The following is a 24,339-nucleotide window of genomic DNA, read 5'->3' as shown; positions in this document are numbered from 1 at the left end:
CAAATCGCTTCCAAAATCTCAAGCTTTCTTTTCCTGAAGTGTCCTTTTTAACATCTCTTTAGCTTTGTTCCTGAGTATTTTTCTAGCATTTTTGGCCCCTACTTTTTACTGGAGTTTTTTTTTTTTTTTATCCCATTTTCCAGCAAAAACACTGGCAAAATGAGAAAATAAAAGACTACCAGACTTTTTCTGAGTCTTCCCCATTGACTAGTACTGTAAATCGCAGAGTGTCTTCCGAGTGGAAAACGCTTGAAGAATTGTCAGGTTACTTCTTTTGTTTGCTTGGCATCTTTGAAAGAGGTTAAAAGACGCTCGAACGAATAAACAGATGAACAGCAAGTTGTTTTTATATAGAAACGCTTATGTTCATTCTTTTGAGTTCTTAGCGCTTTTTCAGGGGGGTTTGGAGCGGAACCGCCTGAAAAAGCATTATGTGCACTTTTCAAGGTGTATACATTCAGCTAAGTATAAAGAGTTTGACAGAGTATTTGGCTGTGTGCAAAATGTCCGTTGTGCACCAATTGTTCAGTTTCCAACTTTCTATATTCTACAGAAGAATAACAGTAATGTCCCGATGCAAGTGACGGATACTGCACAGGAGAAAAGAACTGAGGACCAACAAGCAATGGTAAGGCATGTGGCGGTGCCGACAGTTGCAAAGGATAATTGGCCATCACTGAATTTAACATATTGTCCAAAAATCAGTGCAACCCACGCCTGCCAACCCCTTTTAGAATATCATGTATGATCCCTTTATCTTCATCTGGAGCACTTGTCTGTAGCTTGGATCAGGCTGAATTATTCCCCAACCCTTGCAGGTGCTCAACATTGCAGTGCCCATCTCTATAGTAGCCTAAATAGAAGTGTAAGCCTATAAGTCCACATGGAATTTCTTACATTATTTTACCCACCATTCAGAATTACTGCTAAATTAATGTCAGCAGCAGAGCAGTGATTTCCACCACTTTCATGGCATAAATTAAAGCAACTTTGTCAGTAGGTTTATGCTATGTATTATGTAGGGGCTGAGAGTTTGATTCCAGTGATGCATCACTTACTAGACTGTGTTTTGCTGTTTCAATAAAATCAGTGTTTTATCAGCAGGAGATTATCACTAGAGGACTAGATGTCTTGTGCCTCCTGGTAAAAACCACGCCCTCAGCACTGATTGGCAGCTTTCTGCCTTTGCACAATATACACAGAAAGCAGCCAATCAGTGGTGTGGGCGGGGTTATACACTGCTCAGCATTCTGCGCTCTGCTAGATCTGCAGCAGAGAAAACTGTGATTCTATCACAACTGCTGCACCCAGTAAACTAAGCGACACATCGCTGGAATCAGGGTCTCTGTCTCTACATCATACTGGTGTCAGAGTACATCACAAAAACCAGCTGACAGATTCCTTTTAAGATACATTTTCCAACTACACTCGGCAATGTCTGTTCGGCAGTAAAATCCTCCCACTTTTCAAAAAGTTGGCAGAGATGGCTAAGAACTGGTATACATATGCCAAAAGTGGTAACATTTTCTGATGTTTCAAGCAGTTTTATACCAAAATTCTGGTGCAAACTGTTTGATAAATCGGCCCCTTTGGGTGGTGTCATACATTGCACTTGGCTACGAGACTAAAGTTACGTACATCCATGGCGGGTCAATGGCCGTACGATTCTGAAACAAAATTGTGCTTCAATTAGCCATTCAGAACAGGAACTTCCATTTCGGTAGCAAATCAGCTGCCACTCCGATGCAGCTCTCGCTTCCGGTGTCATTCTGTAGAGTCGGTGATTGCCGCTTCCATTTATTTTGGAATTGATCTTTTCTTTTAAAAGAGGTTTTTGGCATTGCATGCCAATACTTGGAGCCCAGGATTGTCTTAAAGGGATTGTCCAGGCTTGGAGATCAAGTCTGCAGTCACTGAATGTGACTGCAGAATTGTTAATCATCACAGCATGCAGAGGGCACTGGCAGGATTCTCCAATGCCAATGCCGGGAGCGGGTTGGCACGTGAGCGCAAATATGCAATTTGAATACATGCAGTAACATGCCGACTAGACTTGTGCGAACTTGCTCAATTCAAGTGACACGTCTAGTCGAAATATGCAAATTGTATACTTCTGATCACATGACCACCCGCTCACGGGAAATCCTGATAGCGAACACTGTGAACGCTGTGAGGGTTCCCAAGTCTACGGTCACATAAAGTGACTCCTAACTTGGGCTCCAAGACTGGACAACCTTTTTAATAAATCTTGAATTATTGTTTGTCATGGAGTTTGGGTCAGGAGACCTTTATTACAAAGAAGGCTTGCAAATCCACATATCTTCTAAAACACACCATTTCCACCTTATATAAAACCATATGAACCCAATAGTGCCAGGTGCTTTTTAATATTCATGCAAATTGTATAGACGAAGATTTCCAGACCTGTAATTAGAATTCTTACCAAGGAGGTAAAAAAGGTGATAATATTGTTGCAAGGTCTCATTGTCCCTGAGTCATTCATGAGTCATGATATCCTCAGAATAGTCGTGTGTTGTGCATACCGTATCATTATGTAAATGGGGATTAGTCATTTATTCTATATAACAGTTGTCAGGTGGCAGGAATTATAGTAGTCATGTGACTTCACTATCGGGCTCCTAAGAAGAACCGGCGGAGCTTGTTTAACGAGCGTAATGGTGAATCAGAAGGGTCCTGTCTCCATATGGATCCTCACTTGCATATTTCCATTTACGTAGGAAGGGAGATTTCAATAATATAAATTCAGAATTAAATTTAATATAATTTGTGAAATTATACCTGTGCCTTAAAGGACAAATCCACAATAATCACAGAGGAAGAGAACAGGGTCTCTGGTGCCACCTATTAAACATAGCAATTCTAAAAGTTAATATTGACCCTTTAAAATGTCGTGTCAATGAAATAATGAACCATTAAGATGGGAAAAGTAGAGAAGACTTTTCAGCACTCTCCTTTTGATCACAGACTGGATTACAATGACTGGTATCACAGCATATATGTAACGCTGAGTCACTTCTCATGGTCAAACCGTGAGTCAAGGTAGTCAAGGGGTCTGAGGTCAAGAGGAGGTGGGTATGTCACAAAGAGAGGGAAGAGACAAAGGCATAGCCAGGTAACGGTCCGAGGTCAGAATACCAGGAGGATAGCGGATCAGAGCAAAAGGGGTAATACAATAGGGTAGTCAATAGGAAAGTCCAGGGTCTGGCAACAAGTGGCAGAAAGTCAGAATGCTGAGAACAAGGCAAAGAGGAACAAGCCGCACAGAGCTGAAAGCTACGACCTGCAGCTATCTGGGCCAGACAGTTCAGTTAAGTAGCCAAGTAATCACTGGAACAGGGAACACCTGAAGGAAGCTCAGCACCTCCCAGACTCAGATTGGACGGCAAAGCTGTCACTCAAAATATCGACAGCTCAGCACTAGTGTTGAGCGAATTTATTCAGCGTTTCAAATTCAGGTTCGTGTTCAGGGTTCCGATTTGTTCGTGCAAAAAAAATCTAATAACATCTGCGTGACAGCGTGGCAAATCAGGGATGTTCATGGGCGGAACCCCGAACACGAACCTGAATTTGAAACGCTGAATAAATTCTCTCAACACTACTCAGCACTTCCCTGCACCAGATTGGATGACTGAGCTGTCAATCAATGCATCCAATATACAAAGAGCGGTGGACTCATGACAATATAACAGAGAATCCACCATTTACATTGGGTGATGTCATAGATTCCTCTCCTCTCCCTTTACATTGACCTTTGTACATGCTCATTAGATGCTTCAATAGAAAAGATAAGGTCTGAGTCAGTCTATTGCTGCTAATATACATGTGACCTTCCTAAAATAACAAGCTGTATTACTGTAATATAACTCCAGTGGCATTGTGAAAATTGCAAGATATATATATTTTTTTTAATTTACATTGTTATATGGAAAAATAAATTATGGAAAAAAACAAAAATGAAAAAATATATATATATATTTAACATATAAATTTGATATCATTATTTAGAACATTTTTCCTTTAAGTTGGTCCAAAACTTTTGCCCTGGAAGAACAACTTTTTCTACAGTAATTTCCTACTGATTTCCAGGCAGAGTGTTGATGGCACAGTGGACCAAAGCATCAGTGGGTATACTATGATGCTGTCATGTGGGACTCTACTGTCATCTTCAGGGACTACAATAGAGTCTCAAGCTATGTGTATATGTTTGAGATTGTATGTATAGGTGCCAATCGTTCTAGAAATCCAAAAATTCTCTCTCTTGGCACATAAAATGTGAAAAAGGAGCAATCAGCTCACCTGTCCGGGTGCACGGCAAAATACTCCAGTCATAGCAACAGTCTAAATAATAGCCGGCACTCACATCTTCTTAAACAAATTGCTTTCATGATCCAGTAGCATCAAAGGCACAAAAAATGGTTGAACACAACATTACAAAAATTAAAAAGGCATAAAAGAAATGTCTGCTGCGCTCCCAGGCAACATGTTTCAGACCTGCATTGTCCTTCGTCAAGTCAATACCAGGTAGGTCTGAAGCATGTTGCCTGGGAGCGCAGTGGATATTTCTTTTATGCCTTTTTAATGTTTGTGCTGTTGTGTTCAAACATTTTTTGTGCCTTTTATGCTATTGGATCAATAAAGCAATTTTTTTAAGAAGATGTGAGTGCCGGCTATTGTTTGGACTGTTGCTTGGCACATAAAGGTTACTTTTTACAATTTGTTTTTACCATACTTGGCTGCCTAATTTTTCAAGCAGTCCTTTAGATGTATGAAATGCATTAAAGACTGATATTACTGTGTCAAATAGTTTTTTTCTTCATATTCTGTATTAGATGCTGCAGGGGTGCAATGATTCACGTGACTGCCCAGAGAACCAGTACTGCCATTTTTCACCTTATATATCCACGTGCCAAGACTGCAAAACCAAAGAAATGGTAAACAACTAATTTTGCTACACTGCCTCAAAATGAACCAGTCACCTGCCATTTTTTTTAACTTGGATAAGTTATATTCAGTGATCAATGGGCGCAGTCAGACGACTGTGTAAATCGGACCAAGATCGTAACACAGTGCGCGGACTGGCTGGTGGCTCTACCCACCCGAGCATGACAGCTACATAGAAATACATGAAGCTATCACACTCGGGTCGGGAGAGCCGCCGGCCAGTCCCTGCACTGCATCCCAATCTCGGTCCGATTTACACAGCCGTCTGACTGCGCCATAATAAGACGAGTATACATATTCACCGCCAGAGTCACCGATCTTCCAAGGGAATACACGATTAGGAATGTTGAAATCCCAAATTAGCAGTCCTTCTTTAGCCTAAGGCCCCGTTCACACGTTGAGTATTTTCCATCAGTATTTGTAAGCCAAAACAGAAGAGGAACAATTACAGGAAAAGTATAATAGAAACAAGTCACCACTTCTGTATTTATCACCCACTTCTGATTTTGACTTACAAATACTGATGTAAAATACTGACCAAATACTGAGCATGTGAACGGGGCCTAAAGGTAGGTTCAAACAACCATATTTTCAGTGTAAGTGCTGTCTGTGAAAAAAACAGACAGCCCTAAGACAAATGTTATTTACTGGAGCAGTGCTGATGAGCTATTTTTTATTCACGGACCGAATCTGAGCATGAAGAAAAATTGCAGTGTGCACTAGTCACTACCGTAAATCGGATGAGACTCACCCATTTAAGTCTACAGGTGCGCAAAAGCAAAAATTGGATTCCATACGGAGCCACAGTATAGCTTTCGATTTATATGAATATGTACCAATTCTTTAACATAGGAAACTGTAAATGGTCTTATAAATTATTTATAGATGCTGCTGTTAAAAAAACGGATTGTACACAGATGGCAAATAGGGAAAAAATGTCGTCTGAGTTTTCTGGGTGAAATTCGGACAATTTTTTTATATGTTTGTGTGAACCTGGCCTAACATTAGTGGTTGGAGAAAGGATGGGCTACATATTAGGTGATCAAACCAACCAAACATGATCAGATCAAATAAATACCGTATATTAGATGTGGAGGCAGCAATTGCACACTGATGACCCCTTTGCCATGACAGTAATATTAAAAATCTATCTATCTATCTATCTATCTATCTATCTATCTATCTATCTATCTATCTATCTATCTATCTATCTATTATCTATCAATCATCTATCTATCTATCTATCTATCATCTATCTATCTATCTATCTATCATCTATCTATCCATCTATCTATTATCTATTTATCTATCTATCTATCTATCTATCTATCTATCTATCTATCTATCTATCTATATTATTATTATTTATTATTATAGCGCCATTTATTCCATAGTGCTTTACATGTGAAAAGGGGTATACATAGCAAAAATAATTACAATAATCTTGAACACAATGTGACAGCGACTGGTACAGGAGGAGCGAGGGCCCTGCCCGCGAGGGCTCACAATCTTCAAGGGATGGGTGAGGATACAGTAGGTGAGGGTAGAGCTGGTTGTGGAGCGTTGGTTACTGCAGGTTGTAGGCTTGTCAGAAGAAGTGGGTCTTCAGGCTCCTTTTGAAGGTTTCCCCGGTAGGCGAGAGTCTGATACGTTGGGGTAGAGAGTTCCAGAGTAGGGGGGAGGCTCGGGATAAATCTTGTATGCTATTGTGGGAGGAGGAGATAAGAGGGGAGTAGTGAAGGAGATCTTGTGAGGATCGGAGGTTGCGTGCGGGTATGTAACGGGAGACTAGGTCAGAGATATATGGAGGAGACAGGTTGTGGGTGGCTTTGTATGCCATGGTTAGTGTTTTGAACTGGAGTCTCTGAGCAATGGGAAGCCAGTGAAGAGATTGACAGAGAGGAGAGGCCGGGGAATAGCGGGGGGACAGGTGGATTAGTCGGGCAGCAGAGTTTAGGATAGATTGGAGGGGTGCGAGAGTGTTGGAAGGGAGGCCACAGAGCAGGAGGTTGCGGTAGTCAAGGCAGGAGATCACACTAGTGTTTTTGCGGATTCATGGTTGAGGAATGTGCGGATCCGGGAGATATTTTTGAGTTGGAGTCGGCAGGAAGTGGAAGGGGCTTGGATATGTGTTTTGAAGGAGAATTCAGAGTCCAGGGTTACCCCAAGGCAGCGAACTTGAGAGACTGGGGAGAGTGGGCAGCCATTGACGTTGATATATAGGTTAGTTGGGGGGGTTGAATGAGATGGCGGAAAGATGATGAATTCTGTTTTGTCCATGTTAAGCTTTAGAAATCTAGCAGAGAAGAAGGATGAAATAGCAGACAGACGTTGTGGGATTTTGGTTAGTAGGGAGGTGATATCGGGTCCAGGGAGGTAGATCTGTGTGTCATCAGCATAGAGGTGATAATGAAAGCCATGAGACTCTATGAGCTGTCCCAGGCCTAAGATGCAGATGGAGAAGAGTAGGGGTCCTAGAACTAAACCTTGGGGGATACCGAGAGGGGGCGAGATGAGGAGGTGGTGTGTGAGTGGGAGACACTGAATGTCCTGTCTGTTAAATATGAGGAAATCCAGGATAGGGCCAAGTCTGTGATGCCGAGAGATGAGAAAGTTTGTAGTAAGAGGGAATGGTCCACTGTGTCAAAGGCAGATGACAGGTCTAGGAGGAGGAGAACAGAGTAGTGTCGCTTGGATTTGGCGGTTAGTAGGTCGTTGGTGACTTTAGTCAGTGCAGTTTCAGTAGAATGGTGCGGTCGGAAACCAGATTGTAGGCGGTCGAAGAGGGAGCAGGAGGAGAGGTGGGAGGACAGTTCATAATGGACGTGTTGTTCCAGTAGTTTTGAGGCATAGGGGAGAAGTGATATGAGGCGCTAGCTAGTCAGAGAGGATGGGTCAAGGGAGGGCTTTTTGAGGATGGGTGTGATAGAGGCATGTTTGAAGCTTGAGGGGAAGACACCAGTTGTGAGTGACATGTTGAAGAGGTGGGCTAGGGTTGGGATGAAGATAGTGGTAAGGTTTGGGATGAGGTGGGACGGGATTGGGTCAAGTTTACAGGTGGTGAGGTGTGATTTGGAGAGTAAAGAGGAAAGTTGATCTTCCGTAATGGTGGAGAAGGTGGTTTTGGAGGAGGAGGGTTGAATATTTGTGGGGAGGGGCTGTGGGGGCTTTAGGCAAAAGCTTTGTCTGATGGTATCAATCTTCTGCTTGAAGAATGAGGCAAAGTCTTCGGCTGAAATAAGAGGAGAGGGAGGAGGCACTGGGGGACAGAGGAGAGAATTGAAGGTGTTGAATAGTTGTTTGGGGTTGTGAGACAGGGAGGATATGAGAGATGCCAAGTATGTTTGTTTGTTTTGCTGTAGTGAGTGTGGACTTGAAGGTAGTGAGGGACTGTTTGAATGCAATGAAGTGCTCATTGGAGTGAGACTTTTTCCATCTATGCTCGGCAACCCTGGAGGCTCGTCGCACATCTTTAGTTAGGCTGGTGTGCCAGGGTTGTCTGTTGATTGTGCGAGCTTTGGTATGTGTGTGGGGGGTGACCGAATCGAGAGCTGCAGCTGTTGTGGTGTTGTATAAAGTGGCAGCAACATCTGCATCATGTAAGGAGCTAATGTCTGTAAGAGGGAGAAGGGATTCAGAGAGTGAGTGTAGGTCAAGGTGTTTAAGATTTCTGCGAGGGTATGCAAGTTTGTGGAGTGGGGATTGTTGCCCTGGAGAGGAGAGGATAGAGAATGTGAGTAGGTTGTGGTCAGAGAGAGGGAGAGGTGAGTTAGAGAGGTTAGATAGGGAACAGAGGTGGGTGAAGATGAGGTCCAGTGTGTGGCCGTTGTAACGGGTCTGGGAGGCGGAACCTCAGAGCTACTATACAAGGAGGCGGTCCTTGTAAGGGAGCGGGTGGCGACCAGGGAAGACGGGCTGGAAGTCTCAGCAGGTGAACGGGACAGTCTCTGAGTGAACGGGACAGTCTCTGAGTGAACGGGACAGTCTCTGAGTGAACGGGCTGGAGGTCACGGCAAGTGACCAGGGCAGTCTCTAGGTATAGGGTTGGTACGACCTGTGGCGGCTGAAGATAGACGTGAGCTCCCAGGTGAGCAGGCGAGAGTCTCTGGATGAACGGGTGGTCACAGCAAGTGACGGCGGAGCCTCCAGGAAGACCAGCAGACAGGCGACAGATGAGCGCTCCCAGGTGAGCGGGCAGAAGTCTCTGGACAGGCGGGTGGTCACAGCACGTGACGGCAGAGCCTCCGGGTAGGCAAACAGACAGGTAGCAGAAGAGCGCTCCCAGGTGAGCGGGCAGGAGTCACTGGACAGGCAGGTGGTCACAGCACGTGACGGCGGAGCCTCCAGGTAGGCTAGCAGGCAGATAGCAGATGTGCGCTCCCAGGTGAGCGGGCAAGCTGGTCCATAGACAGACTGACAGGAGTTGGAAGGCAGACCGTCGGACCTCAGGCAGGCAGGCAGGTAGCTGCTGTGCGCTCCCAGGTGAGCGGGCAAGCTGGTCCTTAGACAGACTGACAGGATTAGTAAGGCAGACCGTCGGACCTCAGACAAGCTGGCAGGTATCTGATGTGCGCTCCCAGGTGAGCGGGCAGGCTGGTCCTTAGACAGACTGACAGGATTAGTAAGGCAGACCGTCGGACCTCAGACTAGCAGGCAGGTAGCAAGTAATCAGGCAGGAATCTGGCAGGTAACTGGCAGGTAACTGGCAACGGGACCTGAGGGCTGAAGCACAGGTGAGACACAGGTGCAAACAACATTGCTCGGGCACCTCCATTTTGGAGGAGGTGCCTTATATACGGTAAAGTCCTCCGGCCATTGGCCGGGGACTCCTAAGGACGGCGCGCGCGGCCCCTTAAAGAGGGAGGGAGGGCGCGCGCGCGCGCCCTAAGCACAGTGGCCGGGAAGGAGCGCGCGCTGCCAGCAGAGCGGGAGAGGGACGCCGGGCACGGAGCAGAGCGGTGAGGGGAACAGCGTCCCTGCCTAGCAGAGGGCAGGGACGCCGGCACTACAGTACCCCCCCCTTTAGGCCCCCCCTTTTTTAGGCCAGATAGAAATTTAGCTAGGATGAGAGGGGCATGGATGTTCTCCCGGGGCTCCCACGTTCTCTCCTCAGGACCAAACCCCTTCCAATCTACCAGAAAAAAGGTCTTTCCTCTTACCCTTTTGGTGGCAAGAATGTTCTCTACCTCAAACTCGTCCTCAGCAGAAACCGGAGCAGGAGGCGTACCTGTAGACTTGGAAAAAGAGTTAAGCACCACGGGTTTGAGGAGAGATACATGGAAGGAGTTGGGGATCCGTAAGTTGGCCGGGAGTTTCAATTTATAGGCCACCGGGTTGATCTGACTGATGACCTCCAGAGGGCCGATGAACCGAGGCCCTAACTTGTAAGAAGGTATCTTGAGTCGAACATATTTAGATGAGAGCCAGACTTTATCTCCTGGATGAAATTGTGGAGGATCCAGGCGTTTTTTGTCAGCGTGTCTTTTCATACGCTCGGATGACAGAAGGAGTGCGGACCGGGTACTCTCCCATATGGAGGAAAATTTGCTAACGAGAGATTCCGCAGCCGGGTTGTCCACAGAGGTGGAGACAGGAAAAGGAATCCGAGGATGCTGACCAAAGACTACAAAAAACGGGGATTTGGAAGAGGATTCGCTCTCGTGATTATTATAAGAGAACTCGGCCCATGGTAGGAGATCCACCCAGTCAGAATGGTGGGCATTAACGAAGTGCCGGAGGTAACTGGTCAGGTTCTGATTGATCCGCTCCACTTGACCATTGGACTGTGGGTGGTAAGCGGAAGAGAAGTCCAGGGTGACGTCTAGTAGTTTACAAGTGGCTCTCCAGAAACGTGAGGTGAACTGTACCTCACGATCCGACACGATGTGGAGGGGCAGGCCATGAAGACGGAAGATGTGGCGGATAAAGTCTTTAGCCAGCTCGGGTGCAGACGGAAGGCCTGGCAGGGGAATAAAGTGAGCCATCTTGGAAAAGCGGTCAGCGACCACCCAAATGACCGTACAACCGGCAGAGACGGGGAGATCAGTTATAAAGTCCATTGCTATATGCTGCCAGGGGGCAGCAGGTACAGGAAGCGGAAGGAGGCGTCCGGCTGGCAGATGTCTCGGGACTTTGTTGCGGGCGCAGGACACACAGGCAGAAACAAAGTCTATTATGTCCTTGTGCAGGGTAGGCCACCAATAGTGCCGGGCAATAAGCTGGAGGGTCTTTTTCTGACCGGCGTGGCCAGATAGTTTAGACGAATGGCCCCAGTGTAGGATCTTCTCCCGATCAGGTACTGAAACAAACGTCTTACCGGGAGGGAGACGATTTAGACTCACGGGAGCCACCTGCATTACTCTGGCGGGATCAATGATATGTTTAGGTTCTTCCTCGAGATCGGACACCAGAAAGGATCGGGACAAGGCGTCTGCTTTGATGTTTTTGTCAGCCGGGCGAAAATGAAGAACAAAATCAAAACGAGCAAAAAACAAGGACCACCGGGCTTGGCGCGGGTTAAGTCTCTGGGCATGCTGGAGGTAAGCCAAGTTCTTGTGGTCAGTGTAAATTATTACCGGATGAAGAGCCCCCTCGAGTAGGTAACGCCACTCCTCCAACGCCAGTTTGATGGCCAATAACTCTCGGTCTCCTATGGAATAGTTGCGCTCAGAAGAGGAGAAGAGTTTGGAGAAGAAGCCACAAGTTACCATTCTCCCGGAAGATGATTTTTGAGTAAGTACCGCTCCGGCTCCAGAGGAGGAGGCGTCAACTTCCAGGAAGAACTGCTTGTTGCCGTCCGGGCGATGCAGCACCGGGGCGGAAGAGAAGGCCTGTTTTAGGGAAAGAAAGGCCTCCTCTGCTTCGGGCGGCCACTCTTTGGGATTAGTACCCTTACGGGTGAGTGCGGAAATTGGGGCAGTCCGGGAAGAGAAGTGCGGGATGAAGAGGCGGTAATAGTTGGCGAAGCCCAGGAACCGTTGAATAGCCTTCAACCCCTCTGGTCGGGGCCATTTCTCGATGGCAGACAGTTTCTCAGGATCCATTTGTAGGCCGGTCTGAGAGATAATGTAGCCCAGAAACGGAAGCGAGGTCTGCTCAAAGAGGCACTTCTCATATTTAGCGTAGAGATGGTTCTGCCTGAGCCTGAGCAGGACCTGACGAACGTCCCTCCGGTGAGTCTGGAGATCCGGAGAGAAGACCAAGATGTCGTCCAGGTACACCACTACGCAGGAGTAGAGAAGGTCCCGGAAGATGTCATTGACCAACTCTTGAAAGACGGCAGGAGCGTTACAGAGACCAAAGGGCATTACCAGATATTCATAGTGGCCGTCCCGGGTGTTGAATGCCGTCTTCCATTCATCCCCCTGACGGATACGAACCAGGTTGTACGCCCCACGGAGGTCCAGTTTGGTGAAGATTCTAGCCCCCCTCAGACGATCAAATAACTCCGGAATGAGCGGAAGGGGGTACTTATTCTTCACCGTGATCTGGTTAAGGCCTCTATAGTCTATACAGGGACGGAGAGAGCCGTCCTTCTTTTTGACGAAAAAGAAGCCTGCTCCCGCCGGGGAGGTAGATTTCCGAATGAATCCCCTGGCCAGATTTACCTCAATATATTCGGACATCGACCGGGTCTCAGCAGCGGATAATGGATAAATACGCCCACGGGGAGGAGAAGTACCAGGTAACAGGTCGATAGGACAGTCGTATGGTCTATGAGGGGGTAGTGTCTCTGCCTCCTTTTTATTAAAGACATCAGCATAAGACCAATAAGGAATCGGAAGTCCAGGTAGATTAGCTGGGGTAGGAGAAGGACGGACGGGATGAACGGGAACCAGACAGGTCTTATGGCAGCCCTGTCCCCAGCGAAGGACCTCTCCGGTCTGCCAGTCAAGAAAGGGTGCATGTTTCTGGAGCCAAGGTAGGCCTAGCAAGAGGGCGTGAGAGAGTCCAGGCAGAACATGGAAGGAGATACTTTCAGAATGCAGCATTCCCACCTGCAGAGTAATGGATTCGGTGATGAGTTGGATGGGGCGTGGTAAGAGCCCCCCATCCACGGCAGCAACAGACAAGGGTACAGCCAGAGGTTTGGTGGGGATGCGGTATTTCTCTACCAGGGACTGTGAAATAAGATTCCCGGCTGCTCCAGAGTCCAGTTGGGCTAGTTCGAAATAACGGTTCTCCCCGTAGACGATTGAAACTGACAACAGCAGGGATGGAGAGGATTTATTCTTGTCTAGGTGGACCTCTCTGAGCGAACCTAGACACAGGCGTTTCCCGATCTCTCCGGGCAGGCACGGATCCGGTGCTCCTTACTGCCACAGTAGAAGCAGGTCCCCTCGGCACGACGTAAGTCCTGACGGGTCTTGACCATCTTGGTCTGGTCGACCTGCATAGGCTCAGGAGGGTGTACCTGGTTAGAGACAGAAGGAGTGACGGGTTTCTGAAAAGTAGGAGCTAGACGTGGTAACCTCCTCTCACGGGTGACCTCTCTGGCACGCTCCTGGAACCGTAGGTCAATCCGGGTGGCAAGAGTTATTAAGTCATCGAGAGTGGTAGGAATGTCCCGACCGGCAAGTTCATCTTTAATACGGCCGGACAGACCCTCCCAGAAGACGGAAACCAGAGCGTCGTTATCCCAGGCCAGCTCCGAGGCAAGGGTACGGAACCGTATGGCATATTGGCCCACGGTGAGACTTTCCTGACGGAGGCGTAGCAACGATGATGCGGATGAGGTCTTCCGTCCGGGTTCGTCGAAGACTTTCCGGAAAGCCGTGAGAAAAGCAGGCAAGTTGGACACCAGGGGGTCTCCTCTCTCCCATAGAGGATTTAGCCAGGCCAGGGCCTCCCCGGTGAGATGGGACATGATGAATGCAATTTTGGCTCGGTCGGAGTTAAACTGGTGGGACAAAAGTTCAAAGTGCAGGGTGCACTGATTTATGAAGCCCCGAGCCTGAGCGGAGTCGCCTCCGAAGCGAGGAGGTGCAGAAAGCCGGGGTCCAGGGTAGGATACCATGGTATTAGTGGGCAGCGGAGCTGCCGGATTGCGAGACATGGCACTGGCGGAGGTTGCTGGTGGAGCAGTCAGAGTGTCCAGGCGAGTATTGACATTCCGCAGGTGACCCAGGATGGACTCCTGTTGGGACCTTTGACGGGACAGTTCATGACACAGGTCCGAGAGCGAGGGAGCTTGGGTGCCACCGGGTTCCATGGCCCGAGCAAACTGTAACGGGTCTGGGAGGCGGAACCTCAGAGCTACTATACAAGGAGGCGGTCCTTGTAAGGGAGCGGGTGGCGACCAGGGAAGACGGGCTGGAAGTCTCAGCAGGTGAACGGGACAGTCTCTGAGTGAACGGGACAGTCTCTGAGTGAACGGGACAGTCTCTGAGTGAACGGGCTGGAGGTCACGGCAAGTGACCGGGGCAGTCTCTAGGTATAGGGTTGGTACGACCTGTGGCGGCTGAAGATAGACGTGAGCTCCCAGGTGAGCAGGCGAGAGTCTCTGGATGAACGGGTGGTCACAGCAAGTGACGGCGGAGCCTCCAGGAAGACCATCGGACAGGCGACAGATGAGCGCTCCCAGGTGAGCGGGCAGAAGTCTCTGGACAGGCGGGTGGTCACAGCACGTGACGGCAGAGCCTCCGGGTAGGCAAACAGACAGGTAGCAGAAGAGCGCTCCCAGGTGAGCGGGCAGGAGTCACTGGACAGGCAGGTGGTCACAGCACGTGACGGCGGAGCCTCCAGGTAGGCTAGCAGGCAGATAGCAGATGTGCGCTCCCAGGTGAGCGGGCAAGCTGGTCCATAGACAGACTGACAGGAGTTGGAAGGCAGACCGTCGGACCTCAGGCAGGCAGGCAGGTAGCTGATGTGCGCTCCCAGGTGAGCGGGCAAGCTGGTCCTTAGACAGACTGACAGGATTAGTAAGGCAGACCGTCGGACCTCAGACAAGCTGGCAGGTATCTGATGTGCGCTCCCAGGTGAGCGGGCAGGCTGGTCCTTAGACAGACTGACAGGATTAGTAAGGCAGACCGTCGGACCTCAGACTAGCAGGCAGGTAGCAAGTAATCAGGCAGGAATCTGGCAGGTAACTGGCAGGTAACTGGCAACGGGACCTGAGGGCTGAAGCACAGGTGAGACACAGGTGCAAACAACATTGCTCGGGCACCTCCATTTTGGAGGAGGTGCCTTATATACGGTAAAGTCCTCCGGCTATTGGCCGGGGACTCCTAAGGACGGCGCGCGCGGCCCCTTAAAGAGGGAGGGAGGGCGCGCGCCCTAAGCACAGTGGCCGGGAAGGAGCGCGCGCTGCCAGCAGAGCGGGAGAGGGACGCCGGGCACGGAGCAGAGCGGTGAGGGGAACAGCGTCCCTGCCTAGCAGAGGGCAGGGACGCCGGCACTACAGCCGTCTTTGTGGGTGGGTGTGGAAGACCACTGAGTAAGGCCGAAGGAGGAAGTGAGGGATAGAAGCTTAGACGCAACTGAGAGGGAAGTGTCAATGGGAATGTTGAAGTCGCCCATGAGGATAGTGGGAATGTCAACGGAGAGGAAATGAAGTAGCCAAGTGGTGAAGTGGTCACAGAAAGTGGTGGTTGATCCTGGGGGGTGGTAAATGACAGCCAGTTGGAGGTTGGAGGTGGAGTAGATACGCACACAGTGCACTTCAAAAGAGGATAGAGTAATGGAGGGCGGCAGTGGGATATGGGTGAAGGAGCAGTTATCTGATAGGAGGAAACCTATTCCTCCACCATGCTTGCCGGTGGGGCGGGGGGTATGGGAAAGGTGGAATCCGCCGTACGAAAGTGCAGCTGGAGAGGCCGTGTCGGAGGGAGTGAACCAGGTTTCAGTGACGCCGAAGAAGGAAAACTTGTTAGTGATGAAGAGATTGTGAATGTAGGAAAGTTTGTTGCAGACGGAGTGAGCGTTCCATAGAGCTCCTGTTAGAGGGACTGGGGAAGTGAGGGCTGGGCGGATGGGTATAACATAGTTTAACATAGTTTTTAAGGTTGAAGGATGACTAAGTCCATCTAGTTCAACCCATAGCCTAACATGTTGATCCAGAGGAAGGCAAAAAAATCCCATGTGGCAAACACTAAGCTCCACATTGGGGAAAAAAATTCCTTCCCGACTCCATACGACAATCAGACTAGTTCCCTGGATCAACACCCTATCAAGGAATCTAGTATATATAACCTGTAATATTATACTTTTCAAGAAAGGCATCCATGCCCTTCTTAAATTTTAATAGTGAATCACTCATTACAACATCATGCGGCAGAGAGTTCCATAGTCTCACTGCTCTTACAGTAAAGAATCCCCGTCTGTGATTATGATTAAACCTTCTTTCCTCCAGACATAGAAGATGCTCCCTTGTCCCCGTCTCTGGCCACAGAGTAAAAAGATCAGTAGAAAGGTCTTTGTACTGTCCCCTCATATACTTGTACATAGTAATAAGATCACCCCTAAGCCTTCATTTTTCCACAGTAAATAACCCCAAGTGTAATAGCCTGTCTAAGGTTAGAAGGGTTATGAGAGTTTGGGATAGCTCGTGGGTAGGTTGTGGAAGTGATTGTAGGGATGTGGTGAGGAGGGCCAGGATGTGTAGAGATGTCGCCGCAGTGAGAAGGAGCAGAGAAAGTGTTAGCAGGTGGGAGCAGTAGAGGGCATGAGGTGGCTGTCTGTGTTTGGAGACAAAGGATTGTATGTTGAGGAATAGCTCTGAGGAGGAGGTGAGATGGGTGGGGAGAATGGAGGGAGAGATGAAGAGTTCATTACTAGGTTTAGGGATTAGGGGTGGTTGTAAGAAGTGAAGGATTAAGGGGGTGAGAGTGAGAACAAAGACAAACATTGTTTACTGTGACTTAGTATTCAGTTACCTTCAGTTCCCTTCAGGTTCAATTCAGGATTAATTCATATTTCTTACACTTAAGCAATGGCCACACTAAAGTCTAAGAGACTCCTAGTTCACAATATATTTGCTACAGAATGCATTCAGCTGTGAACCAGAGGGGAGTGGTCTGTGCTCATCTTGATCAGCTGATTAAGGCTGGAACAGATGCTGGATAGTCAAAGGCTAAGTAAATAAGGTCATAAATGAAAGAGGGGGGTAGCTGGTGTTAATTGGAGAACATACCATTAGTGAATAGGAGCAGAGAGGTATAGAGAAGTCTGCATGGAAGTCAGGATGGGAAAGCTGAGTCACGTACCATTAGTAAATAGGAGCAGAGAGGTATAGAGAAGTCTGCATGGAAGTTAGGATGGGAAGCTATCTATCTATATATCCATCTATCTATCTATCTATCTATTATCTATCTATCTATCATCAATCTATCTATCTATTTTTCTATCTCATATCTATCTATCTATCATCTGTCTATCTATCTATCTATCTATCTATCTATCTATCTATCTATCTATCTATATTGCATATCTATCTGCCATGACAAGGAGTACCCTGTCAAATTAAAACAATTTGCCATTCACATTGCACCACCACCATTTTGCACATTGCAGAAGATTACATCAGCCAAAGAAAGCTAATATTATCACTGGTACAACCGGACGGCCTTCCCTATAATGCTTTTCAGCTACTACATCACAAATGTATGGCACAGCTAATAAGGAGAGACTAGACTATCATAGCATGCATAAAGCAGAGTCAGGGAAGGCAGCAGCCATTTTTTGGTGAATTTAAATACTGAGAGTACATCAGAGCTCAAAGCTTATCCATGGAGATCGGGCGATAAGCCAAAAAAACACTGAATAAGCTGTACAGATAGTGTGTGACAGTGTAGCAGTGAAGATTAGTGTGTGAAGAACATCTGTTTACCCCTAGCTATATACAGTATAGACCAAAAGTTTGGACACACTTTCTCATTTAAAGATTTTTCTGTTTTTCCATGACTGAAAATTGTACATTCACACAATGAAGGCATCAAAACTATGAATTAACACATGTGGAATTATATACTTAACAAAAAGGTGTGAAACAACTGAAAATATGTCTTATATTCTAGGTTCTTCAAAGTAGCTACCTTTTGCTTTGATGACTGCTTTGCACACTCTTGGCATTCTCTTGATGAGCTTCAAGAGGTAGTCACCGGAAATGGTTTTCACTTCACAGGTGTGCCCTGTCAGGTTTAATAAGTGGGATTTCTTGCCTTATAAATGGGGTTGGGACCATCAGTTGTGTTGTGCAGAAGTCTGGTGTATACACAGCTGATAGTCCTACTGAATAGACTGTTAGAATTTGTATTATGTCCCCAAGTGCAGTGCAAAAACCATCAAGCGCTACAAAGAAACTGGCTCACATGAGGACCGCCACAGGAAAGGAAGACCAACAGTCTCCTCTGCTTCTGAGGATAAGTTTATCCAAGTCACCAGCCTAAGAAATCGCAAGTTAACAGCAGCTCAGATTAGAGACCAGGTCAATGCCACACAGAGTTCTAGCAGCAAACACATCTCTTCAACAACTGTTAAGAGGAGACTTTGTGCAGCAGGCCTTCATGGTAAAATAGCTGCTAGGAAACCACTGCTAAGGACAGGCAACCAGCAGAAGAGACTTGTTTGGGCTAAATAACACAAGGAATGGACATTAGACCAGTGGAAATCTGTGCTTTGGTCTGATGAGTCCAAATTTGAGATCTTTGGTTCCAACCACCGTGTCTTTGTGCGACGCAGAAAAGGTGAACGGATGGACGCTACATGCCTGGTTCCCACCGTGAAGCATGGAGGAGGAGGTGTGATGGTGTGGGGGGGCTTTGCTTGTGACACTGTTGGGGATTTATTCAAAATTGAAGGCATACTGAACTAGCATGGCTACCACAGCATCTTGCAGCGGCATGCTATTCCATCCGGTTTGCGTTTAGCTGGACCATCATTTATTTTTCAACAGGACAATGACCCCAAACACACCTCCAGGCTGTGTAAGGGCTATTTGACCAAGAAGGAGAGTGATGGGGTGCTACGCCAGATGACCTGGTCTCCACAGTCACCAGACCTGAACCCAATCGAGATGGTTTGGAGTGAGCTGGACCGCAGAGTGAAGGCAAAAGGGCCAACAACTGCTAAGCATCTCTGGGAACTCCTTCAAGATTGTTGGAAGACCATTTCCGATGACTACCTCTTAAAGCTCATCAAGAGAATGCCAAGAGTGTGCAAAGCAGTCATCAAAGAAAAAGGTGGCTACTTTGAAGAACCTAGAATATAAGACATATTTTCAGTTGTTTCACACTTTTTTGTTAAGTATATAATTCCACATGTGTTAATTCATAGTTTTGATGCCTTCAGTTTGAATGTACAATTTTCATAGTCATGAAAATACAGAAAAATCTTTAAATGAGAAGGTGTGTCCAAACTTTTGGTCTATACTGTATGTTAAGGTCACTTTGACATTACTTAGGCTAGGCACACACTGTGTCTGTGCACTTAACTTACTGCATCCATTAGGTTCTTTTCCCGACCCCCATTCACCAGACGGAGGCCAATCGTGTGTTCTTTCGGCCTCCACCTGGTCAGTATGGAAGTGTATACTGTTTATTTAGTGAAGCGCTTTTCTACACAAAGAACCACTGCAAAGGAAAGTATAACATGATATATACTTTTCTTTACAATGGGTCTCTATGATAGATGGATGCCTTGGCACCTACTTTGAGAGTGGCTATCGTTGGGCACGTACCTCCTGAGCATATGCCCCCAATAATGACTACAAACGTAGTGTATACCTAGCCTAAGGCTGTGTTTGTGTTAAGAAGTTTGAAAGGGGTTGGATACAGTCCTAGTAGTCCTCAGAGTGTTACAGGCATCTATCTATCTATCTATCTGTCCTTTCCATTTCCTTCAAATGGTTGCACAGAATTTATTGTAGACCCCTTGATCATCTATCATTTCCCTCTCCCATTTCCTGGAAGACACCATATCCTACATTAGACATAAGAGCAATAGCTAGAATTTAATGAATAATAATTTGTCAATGTGACATGTCGCCAGTTTTGCTATGTTGGAATGTCACCCCGCCAGTAAATATTCTGCCTCTGAGCATTTCATATAATGTATAAACTATATAATATTGTTCTTTTATCTCCGTATCAGTTTTGTCAGCAAGATGAAGAGTGCTGTCATGGGTGGGTCTGCGCCCTGAGCAAATGTACTGAACGTCTGAGCACCGAAAGTAGCAGAGCAAGGTGTGATCTGTCAGAAGATCAGTGCGCTCCTGGTTTCTGCTGCTCAAGAATGGAGAGTAAGTTAACTCAGTCATAACTGGAGTATAGTAAATAGGCCGAAGGAGTCAATAAGGCAGACCCTAATGTTAAAGGGTTGCCCAGTGAATACAAGTTATCTTTCCAAAAGATAGGTGATAACTTGCTGATCAGTTGGGGTCCGACTGCTGGGGCCTGCACCGATCGGTAGATTAGAGAACCTTTATTCCCATTAGAAAATGGAGCAGCAGGTCTGACATCTTACTGTTTAGAACGAGTGCACCGCTCAACAGCTCCATAGGGAATGAATGGGGCAGCATTCGAGCAAGTGCACAGCCACTCAATTTTTTGTTCGGCCAATCAGTATGGATCTCAGCGCTCGGACACCCACTGAGAACAAATTAACTTTTTATGCCTCGGCTAGGAGGCAACTTGTTTTTTAACAGACAACCACTTTAAATTTGCATTCCTTTTAAAGCTTTCCAAAATTGTTTTCCTGGAGATGGAGAATATTTTTGTATAGCCACACCTTGCCACAGACCCTGTCCCCGTCCCTTGAATATATTTCTGGACCACTGGCTTTTGCCTTAGGGCTCATTCACAAGTCAAATTTTTCCATGTATGAGAAAAACGGATCAATTATTCTGATCAGTATTTGATTAGAGTTTGATCAAAGTTTGATTAAAGTGTATTCCGAGTTTCATCCATTTTTCTCGTACGTGGAGAAATTTAAAAAAAAGTTTCTCCACCTCCTCCATTCTGACAGTCTGTGAATATCGGGCAGAACTCAGATGTTATCCCAGTGCAGTCTGATCTTTTTCACAGTCTCATTGACTTGCATTGACGATTTTGATCTGACCATCGGATCAAAATTGGACGTGCGTATGGTCCCATAAACTATCGCCGGTACGATTGCTATCCGTGAAAAACACTTGTACGTGAAAATAGGGCGTGTGAATGAGTACGTATAGCAATAAAAATGAAAGGACAAACCTTGCTTTCCAGGAGGTTCGCCTTGGAGATTTGTCAACTCTATAGGGGGTGAGATGAGTCTGGCAGGTTGCCCCTTTTTCTGGGAGCCTCAATAGCTTCCCAGGAAAGTTAGCAAGTCTGTTTTATTTGCAAGTATTCAATAAGATGTAATAAATGATATAAGTAAGATGTGAATCATAAGAAATAGACCAGAGTTTCAAGTCATTGGCTTGAATGGCCAAAAAGTCAGAGCTTGGGCCCACCAGAGGATCATCTGGTGGGCCCAAGCTCTGACTTTTTGGGATGGACATCTATTGGGATGGGATGGACAGCCATTGTGTCACCTTATCATATTTGTCACCAAATGTCATGTCACGCGGACAGCTCAACTGGATCTCAACGCTAGCCTAGATGAGTGGGCATGGAGAATCCGGAAACACACCTCTTGGACTAATCACCTCGCCCCCCGCTGTGGCAATGTTGGAGATCGGCCATGGATCTTTCCCTTTGCACTGCAAAGTGTGAAATCCATGGTGAAAATCCACATAAAGAATTCTCATGCAGTGAATTAAAAATCCAAATTCACGGTTAATTCATGAATAATTTTTCACAGCATGTGGATGAGAAATTCAGATTGTAAATCACCCGCTTATTCGTAAAGTGTGAACATAGTGTAAAAGTGCTATGCTACAGGTGCTACAGGTATTTTCCAGTCAAAATGCTTAAATCATTAATCAGCAATCATTTCATTGCAAGTGTTTGCTTTGGATATTGATAGTGACAGCAGATGATGGTGATTAATTGGACCTACTTTACTGTGAAAAAGTTTTAGGAAGGCGTGTAAAAACTGCTGCAAAGTAAGAATATTCTAACTCCATAACTGATAGACAAAATCCCAAAAACATGGTGCTGGTTGGCTCATCAACACGTACAAAATTGTGTGTGCCACCACATGAAAACCACTCCAGAAAAATGGAGAGACGAAAGAGAAAAAACATTCCCTTGAGAAAGTTTCTTACAATTCACGTGAAACGCGCGTCTGGAAATTAGGTACTTCTGTACCGCTCTCTCTTTGTGGCGCCTGTCCTAGGCCGGGTAAGCAGTGTATTATTTGTGTTACTTATGGCCTGTACACCATTGAGACTTGTTTCTCAGGTCCTTTTTTTCGGTTCACTGTACACCGAGTCCTGTGAACCACAGGGTTTATTTGGCTATTTGTCCATCAGTATTCCCTGTGTCTGGCCTCTGTCTTGATTAAACTTACTGCTTGGCTCCCCAGTTCTGAGACGCCCTATTTATCTCTGCATCTTCATATTACTGGACATGTCCATTGTTTACTATTTCTATGAATTCATTTTATTATATGTACTTAATAAAGATTTATACCTATTTACTATAACCTCAAAACTCCTTTTTTCTCTTGCGTCTCTCCATGACTCCATAACTAGGCTGAGTGTGGGGCGCTTGAGATACCTTTTCTGTGGCTCTCTATGTACCATTACTTATGAAGTGATTTCATCAGATAGCTTGAACTCGACTGCAGGAGGCACATGTGAAGATTCCAGAAGAAGGTTTATTATCCAGCTGAATTCTTGAAGTTATGTACAATTACAGCAGGTAAAAAGAAGTCATTCTGAACCAGAGATACGGACACGTGTACTTCTTAACATGGCGGACATGGAGGGAGGGTTTACTGACATCAGAGCTACATCAGAGTCACATGGAGAGAGGGAGGGCAACTTCTAAAAGGAGCAAACCCTACTGCAACGCAGCATAACAACAACACAATGATAATACAATAATGTCTGTATGATTCCTGTCAGGTAATGACAAAGAAGAAATGTTAATGGTATAGTTTTATCGATTAACAAATTGCAAAGTGAATGAACATAATCTAGATCAAATCAGAATATTGTGTAACCATCCTTTGCCTTAAAAACATCATCAAAGCATCAAGTCTTCTAAATACACTCGTACTTATCTCAGTTTTCGTTGGAACTCGGCAGGGAGATTGTTCCAAACATCTTGGAGAACTAACCACAGATCACTTGTGGTTGACGCTTGTGGAAATTTTTCTGTGTCTTCACATAATGTCAGAGAAACTCAATAATGTTGAGATCAGAGCTCTGTGTGGGCCATATCTTCATTTCCCATATCTCTCGTGGGAAGAAATATTGTTCTTAATGACACTGGCTGTATGTTTGGGATTGTTGTTCTGCTGCAGAATAAATTTGGAGCCGATCAGCTGCCTCCCTGATGACATTGCATGATGAATAAATATCTGCCCGTATTTCAAAGCACTGAGAACACCAAATAATGGGCAACGTTGTGGACCGTAGATGCAGTCGTCAGTCACAGAAACTTGGTGCAGCAGATGAAAGACACATCATATTTATTTCCCTTCGAAATCACAAGATGTCCAGCAGTGCCATCAGCTTAGAATTGTCAGCCCAGCTACATCCATCTATTTTTCAGAGAAGTCTGACCACAATTGTTCACAATTGAAAAATTGTGGCCAAAAGCCATGAAAACAAGACCAAGTGACCCAACAATGCATGAAAACACAACTGAGTTCCAGAAAAATCAACTGATGAGTCAAAATGAGAAATGTTTTGCTGTAACGGAAGGCAGTTTGTTCACCGAATAGGTGGAAAGCAGTACAATAATGATGGTCTGTAGGAACAATGAGGCATGGTGGAAGGGCCTTGTAAGCTAAGGGTTTCAATTCAGCAAATGGAGTTGCGGATTTGGTCAGGTTTAATGGTGTTCTCACTACTGAAAAATACAGGCAGATATTTATCCATCATCTCGTACCATCAGGGAGGCGTCTGATTGCCTCCAAATTATTTTCTGCAGCAGGACAATAACCGCAAGCATACAGCCAATGTTTAAGACCTATTCTCTAAACCAGGGGCAACATGAATTATAGCCTAGCGTTAGAATTGCAGCCAAGTATGACTTTGCCCATGTGTGCACATAGAGACCTGTCAATCAAATGGACTGGTCGCATTTCTTCATTTCTCTCTATAGCCCTGGAACGGCTTTTCAAACTGTTTTTAATGGAACGGCACATAGCGTTTTAGAGAAAATCATACTTGGCTGCAATCCTGAAGCTGGACTCGGAGTCACTCTGCCCTTGTTTCGGGCAGCATGAATCTAATGAAAGATTCACTTTGAGCCCCATTTATACGAGTCCATAATTGGCCCATCA

At 46.2% G+C, this 24,339-nt stretch overlaps 1 protein-coding gene across 1 annotated transcript in view; it reads left to right on the top strand.

Moving 5' to 3' along the window:
- Nucleotides 1-24,339, top strand: part of LOC141173167 (dickkopf-related protein 3-like) — a 60,617-nt gene that overhangs the window by 5,709 nt on the left and 30,569 nt on the right. The window contains exons 2-4 of the mRNA XM_073657800.1: nt 554-628; nt 4,851-4,952; nt 20,050-20,197. Of these exons, the coding sequence (XP_073513901.1) occupies nt 554-628; nt 4,851-4,952; nt 20,050-20,197 (325 nt within the window). The remainder of the gene's footprint in view (nt 1-553; nt 629-4,850; nt 4,953-20,049; nt 20,198-24,339) is intronic.

The sequence above is a fragment of the Phyllobates terribilis genome, unplaced genomic scaffold (assembly GCF_046119375.1).
Source record: "Phyllobates terribilis strain yellow unplaced genomic scaffold, ASM4611937v1 Scaffold_12__6_contigs__length_324123572, whole genome shotgun sequence".
Taxonomy (NCBI): Eukaryota; Metazoa; Chordata; class Amphibia; order Anura; family Dendrobatidae; genus Phyllobates; species Phyllobates terribilis.
This window is presented reverse-complemented; position numbering and strand designations above follow the sequence as displayed.